General features: G+C 50.6%; 1 protein-coding gene across 1 annotated transcript; it reads right to left on the bottom strand.

The window, feature by feature from the left end:
* Window positions 1–2,348: 2,348 nt before the first annotated feature.
* On the bottom strand, window positions 2,349–7,001 carry LOC148821604 (dynein axonemal light chain 4). Its single transcript, XM_088930528.1, has 4 exons — window positions 6,906–7,001; window positions 5,901–5,981; window positions 4,912–4,995; window positions 2,349–4,232 (listed from the first exon to the last, which is right to left on the bottom strand). The coding sequence occupies exons 2-4, from the start codon at window positions 5,970–5,972 to the stop codon at window positions 4,068–4,070; spliced, it is 321 nt and encodes a 106-aa protein (XP_088786654.1). The 5' UTR covers window positions 5,973–5,981; window positions 6,906–7,001; the 3' UTR covers window positions 2,349–4,067.

Consider the following 7,001-nt stretch of genomic DNA (forward strand, 5'->3'; position numbering starts at 1 on the left):
GCCGTGACTGATCACGCGTCGCACACGCAGGGCCCGACACCGACGCTCACGGCCACAAAAAAAAGCTTCAGCGGTCGCCAACCGCCATCGCACGTGAACACGCCACCCTGCGTCAGCGCTTGTGGGCGGGGAACGTCAGGAGCACGTGTCCCAGCATGCTCCTTGGCGGGACTCCTTCCCACGCGGCAGGGATGGACGGGCGAGGCACAGCACTGAATAAACCCCCGAACCAGCCCCACGCTCGCTCGCTCCCTCGCCCCCTCCCTCCCTCTCTGCCGCGCTCAGGCCTCGCAGGAACACCGACGCACAGCTCTGCTGGCGCCGGGCTCCATCACGACTTGGCCGGGCGCCGTGGGCATCTTCCCGCGAGCTGGAACAGCTTCAGAGGACAGCGTGAAGGAGAGAGCAGAGAGAGCCCAGTGTGTGTGTGTGGGGGGGGTGGAAGAACAGGGCCATCTGCGTCTGCGTCTGCTGGGCGGCCCCCCAACCGACTCGGAACAAACAGCAAGACACGTCTGCGATTTCCCAAATCCAGAAACCGAATGCCGTCTCTCTGGGGTGAAGACATTCACTTTCATCGTGCTCTACTTCGTTGTGTAGAAAAAGCACTGTGTACTGTTTTTTTAAAAAAATATTTCTATACATCTACCCATTTTCTAGCCACTTTATTTATACAAGACAGGGTTGTGGGGAAGCTGAGCCTATCCTAGCCAGGAATGGGGACAGGGCAGGGTACACCCTGGACAGGACGCTAGTCCATCACAGGGCACACACACACACCCTGGATGGGACGCCAGTACATTGCAGAGCACACACACACAGAGGCAAACACACACCAGGGCCGGTTTTCCCGGGGCACGGTGATCTAGCGATATCAATGTGGGAGGGGGAGAGACGCCTGGGCCCCCCGAACCGGTCTCTGCCGTGGGGGAAACGGCTCATCAACACTTACACACGGAAGACCGGCCGGGAGGGGCTGTGTGATGCCGGGACCGGTAGGGGCAGAAATGGAAAGACACCGATTCACCTGGGGGGGAGAGGAGAGGAGCACAGCACACGCACTGAGCTTCTTGGGATTTAGAACTTCTTGATTTGATTTGAGCGCTGGCATAACGTCGGAGCCACCATGGACAGACAGCAAGGCACAAACTCGATGATTTTAACACTCGTAGAATTAAATCAATTGATCTGTGCGGCTCCAGCATATCTCATTTTCTGAATCTCTCCTTCTAAATAAAGCTGAAGACACAGAGTTCTGCAGACAGTAGAACAGATCAGAGGGATCAGGGGGCTTTACCACTTTTCAATTAATGTCTGATATTTGGATGAAAGCTAACAGAAATTCTAGCGTCTACAATCCTGTTAAATCCAGTGGCAGATAGTTAGCAGGACAGGTTTGCAACTCTGTCAAAAGACCCACAGAGATCGTGGACTTTGGTCATCTAAGATCTTTACAAAATCCCAGCAGTGGGCAACTTCAGAGCACACAACGAAGCACGATGCAGAGAACAAAAAAGTAGAAACTACCTGGAAGGACACTTCAAACTGAGTGCAGGAGGCGCCTCTTTACACAAAGGGTGGTGGGAGCGTGGATCGAGCCGCCCAGCCATGATGTTAAAGCCAAATTGAAGCCCTGGCTTCTTTCAAGAAACAGTGGGATGAGATCTTTGGATCCTCAGCTCAATTAGCTACTAAGTACAAGAAGGTCTAGATGAGACAAATGCTGGACTGCTGAAAGCCCAGTGGAATAACCTTCAGAACTGCTCCTTTCACAACGAGTTACGGGAACAGAAAGAGACCAGCGTGTGCTGGCACGATCCCACTCCAAGGTACAAAAAAAAATAGAATTCATGGAAGAACTGTGAAATAAAAAAAACAGGAAATACAGCAAAGAAGTTTCCGATCTGAGAAGAGCAGATCAGAGAGCAGGAGTGGTCGGTTTATGACAGCGCTGTCCCTCGGGAGACCCCTGCTGGAGTAGACAGATCACACTGTCCTTGTGCTTGTCCCTCCGATAGTTACCAGTCGACAGCGGTGTGAGTTGGCATCAACCTCCGCCAGGATTCGGAAAAATCCTATCCATATCAGCCGTGCAATGAGGTTCACAGGCATGTTACCTGCTCCTACACGCACGCATTAGCACACCAAGAGAGACACGTGTTCCGACACCATGCGACGCACCAACGTACTGTAGCTTTGTGCACGCTCTTCCACATAAGAACACAAACCCAGGTTGACAATTATACAGAAACAACCGTGCTTCAGTTAAATACCACACAAAGAAAGAAACCCTCTCTCTCTCTCTCTCCCATGCGCACACTGGACTTTGGTTTCATCTCACCCATTGATTTTTTTAGAAACCTTTTTTTGTGCTTTATTAATTGGTTCGACATCACCAGAAAACAATCAGAAGATCAGTAACAACAATTCCCAGCTAAAAGTACAAGTCCTAAAAAAAAAAAAGTCTACTGAAAATGCGCTTGCAATGCAATAGCAGTTGAACTGTTCTCATCTGTAATAGCTCCACTCACGGTACGAACGTGGTGCAGTTTCTTGAGGAATCCTTCTGAATCGCCTCAAAAACGACGTTTGAAAGGTGGATCGTTAAAGGTTTTTTTTTCCCCCCGAGTTTCTACTCAACCCCGACACTTCCTGCTGGAGAAGATTACATGAACCCCGACGGGAAAACCCTTCATCCGAGCCTTTACATGTAGTTCCTCTAAAGGCGTCCTTTCTCAAAGTCTCACTCCGCGACTCCTGGCCTCCCGCAAAGGCTCTCAGTCTTCCATAACGGCTCCCACTCTCTCCCGGTGATTCTGAGCCTCGACCAATCCTAGCGGCTCCAAGAAGGACCACGAGGCCAAGCGAACCCGCTAGAATATCTCACACCACCCCTGCCCTTCCCTTCCACCCCAACAGTGCCCTCCTCTGGCCAGCTGCGGCAATGTCACACCCCCCCCCCGCAACATGTAAGTCCCTTAAAATACCTTTCATGTTACCCATGTGTCCCATAGAATAGCACAAGCAGGAGGGACGCCAGCCACACGGACGGGCCACTGGTCAGAACCCAAGGACCCGGGTATAAAAACACTGAGCTCAGATCCATTTAAGACCAGAAGGCACCAGCACTTCTCAACACAGCAGGTGTCGCACCGCTCAACCTGGATGTTGAACGCCAAGTCCCAGAGATCCTTCAACAAACAGTCTGGTACAGGACCGGGAGGACCAGAGAGTGTCTGCAGGATTTCACACGGCGGAAACGCTCCTCGTGACCTAACTGGTTATTGGGAACTTCGCCTGAACTGGACCACTTGGCCACTTTCTCCCAGGTCTTCAGGTGCTGCTGCTTTATTCCCAGTGCCGCACTGGCCCCCCAGGACTGGGGGGGTGAAGCTCCAGCAAAAGAGTCACGAGGCCCAGGAGAGGGGTCAGCTGAATCGCTTCCGGGTCGGAGTGGAAGGAAGTGTGCCGATGAACCGTCTCGTGGGGGGGGGGGGGGACAGTGGGGGAGGCGGAAAGGCAAGCAGGGAGCAGGGTTCGACTGCAGTCACGGCGACGGGGGGAATAAACTGACTCTGACATTTTACAGTTCAGGTTAACCAAGCCCTTTTAGTCAACGTGCAAAAAATATCCTTTTACAAGGTGTTTAAGAAAAACGTTTTAGTCTTTTCTGACCTTTCTCATTTCATTTAAGTATATACACATACATTATATATATATAATTATAAAAAAAATACAAAACACAGACAGGGATCTTATGACACACGGGGAACCGGGGAAGGAGGTATGGTCAAAAAGAGGAAGAGTGAGGGATGGGACGCGGACTGGGGACGATGGAGAGAGTGTGGCGCTCAGGAGAGAGATGGGGGAACAAGCAGGCGACACAGAGACCCCCCCAGTAGTCACACGGAGGGAGAGAGAGAAAGAGATGAGATAGGAGGTAGCTGTCTCTCCCTCAGTGTGCGCCTGGGGTCCCTGGGTGCTCAGGCGGCCACACTGTTAATAGACAGAGACAAGGTGTGTGCGTGTGTGTGTGATTGGCGGGGAGGTGCTGATCCAGCTGTGCGTTAGGAGCATTTCCACACACACACCGCCAGGCTGCCCCCGAAGAACATGTAGAGCAGGTTCTTGACCTCGTGCGTGATCTCGAACCCGAAGCCCTCCCCGATCACCACGTGCCAGGAGGACCCAAACTTCTTATCCATCGTCTCCTTGATCATCTTTGCCGCACTCTGCCGACAGAGAGAGGTGTGGGGGCGGGGGAGTGGGGGAGAGAGGCAGTGCTAAGCCAGGGTGAGAGGTAAGTGAACACAGACACACAAGCTGTCCGAGAGAAGAGAGAGATGGAGCAGTCAGATGGAGCCATATTCACACACACACACACACACACACACACTACTATACAGGGAGAGGATGAGACAAAATCTAGAAATGACATTGCTAACAATATCTCCAATAACACATCACACCACAGATGATTATTTTCGCTATACCGATGACTAAAACGCTGTGCTGGTCACCCAGGTGTTTTCTAACTCAAACAACGACTGGCTGGACCTTCAACTTGAACATTTGTGCAGAAAATGGATGAGACATTTTCCCCCGATGCCCCCCAAATATTGGGGGAACCGATGTTATGGTAAGATAAAAGCGGTACATAATTCAGAACGAGAGTTTGAAAAGTTAAAAAAAAATTGCTGAACGAGCTTTTACATGGTAATGCCACTCAATGGAGTACACACACACACATACAGGGAAGAACAGACCGACAGAGAGTCAAGAGACAGGCAGCAGCGAGGAAGAGCTTCAGACAGACATGGTGCCACAGACAGTCAGGCACACACCAGGGAAACACACTCAGACAGACAGGGGAGCGCACACAGACGGGTCACAGCTCAGACCGGCCCTGACCTCGTTGTTGGTGGCGAATTTCTCACAGGCTGTGACGCACAACTCCATGGTCTCCACCCTCATCTCCTCCGGCATGTCTGTGTGCTGCAGGACAGAGGACACCGCATGCCCATCACTCACTTTGTCCACGCCAGGGAACAATCAGTGCATGACTCAGTGGCTCAGGAAGAGACAGGAAAGATTTCCAAAGCCTAGAAATCGGCGCTTTCGGATTTAAGAAAGGACCAGTTCACCTGAATATTGTCATTAACCCAATCACCAACGGGCCAGTGCATTATCACTAATACACTGCAGGTGATGCCATCAGTGGAGTACCGCAGGGATCTGTACTAGGAACACTGTTCTTCCTAATTCATATCCATGATCTAGATGTCGGTATAGTTAGCTGATTAGACATTTGCAGAATATACCAAATTGAGAGGACCAGCAAAACACTTTCAAAGCAACAAATTGAATTTACAAAGATCTAGCTAAAATTCAAGACTGGACAAACACCTGGGGCAGATGATGTTTAACACAGACAGCAGGAGGGTTTTGGAAGCAGATAGTTAAAAAATAAACTATAAATACAAAATGGGAAATTATGAGCAAGAAGAGGCTACTAATGAAAAGAACTTAGACTTAAGCTGACACACCATGTCCATTTCCTATACAATGAGGTAAAGCCAGAAGAAGCCCAATATAACGATAGGATGTCAACTTTAAAGTGAATTTTTTTCACTGACATTTCCTGCCCTGCCCTCTCCCTCTCTTCCCAACCTCCTTCCTCTTGTTCCAGTTTTAAAGTGCCAGAAGGACCAGCTAAAAAAATATTATTTTCCATCCCCAAAGTAAAGGAACTGAGACCAACAGTGGCACATCAGGGACCAAGCTACCCAGCCATGTTGTTGAAGCCAATATCCTGGATTCTTTCAGAAAGCAGGAACAGACCCTCCAGTCAGGGGGGGCTCCTCTCTGCCACTTGCCCCTCTCCTCTCTCTCCACCTTACCCTGATGAGAGGGAAGCTGTGGACCCTCTTGTAGTCGGCTTCCTCCTTCTTGCTCTCCACGGTCTCAGCCATCCGCCCAGCCTTGTAAAGAGTGAGAAGACAAAAACATCTGGGTCACTGTGCGCGGGAACAGCAGCATCCCTGGGGCAGGTAGCCGGGCGTGAATGGGAAAGTGAGGGATCGTGGGCCATCCCAGAGTTCTCCACTGCAGGGGAGGGAGAGGGAGAAGTCAAGAGAAACAGGCCCGGCAGGGGGTCAGAATGGAGGTGGTCAGGCTTGAGAAGCTCGAGTTCTGGGTTGAGGATTCGAGCGCAGGCACGGAGGAAATGGCTCACAGACCATCAGGCGTCCAGGTTGAGGGGAAGGAAAGAAAGATCTACAGAGACATGGGGTGGTAGCAGAAACAAATCCACATGCACTGTGGCTTGCGAGGTCAAATGAAGCACCCTCTTGGAGGGTGTTTAATTATCGTGTGTGACACTGCCATGTGGTTTCGTCAGCGGAAGCCCCTGCATCAGCTCCGCTCGGAAGCGTTTCGAGCCGGGTGTTTGTAGCGACTCGTCAGTTGTCACCCTGTCGCCACCTTTACGAAAACAGCCCCAGGGACCCCGCAGAAAGGTCCCAGTTCCCCAGAGAATGCTTTTATGGAGAACCTGAATTTTGCTATAGGAAACGTAGGAACATAGCCATCGATAGGAAGATCGCACAACAGTTAAACAGTAGTGCAAAAGGGACCTGACTCTTCGTTAGAGGACAAAATAATGTCAATTAATTCGAAAGCCAGAGGACCTCACATGTGTACAAACTGAGGAAAGAGAGTCGCGGTTAAAGTCAACAATCCCGAGCACATCTTTAGACGCTTTTCAAATGAAAAAGCCACAGCCTCTAGCCGAACTTAACTGAATACCTTTCAGTATCATTGACTTAAACCTCGAGATAGGGCTTCGTTTTTAAAAAAAAAAAGTCGCGTTTTTTCATGCATTTTTGTAACGTAAGTACACGTACCTGGTCCGGCGCTGTTATAGAAGTTTGATACGGACTTCCTCTGTGCCCTTCGGTTGTCAGGGAGACATTTCGGCCATAGCAACCGACCGGATCCCC

The sequence above is a fragment of the Atractosteus spatula genome, chromosome 13, assembly GCF_055471065.1.
Source record: "Atractosteus spatula isolate fAtrSpa1 chromosome 13, fAtrSpa1.hap1, whole genome shotgun sequence".
NCBI classification, from domain to species: Eukaryota; Metazoa; Chordata; class Actinopteri; order Semionotiformes; family Lepisosteidae; genus Atractosteus; species Atractosteus spatula.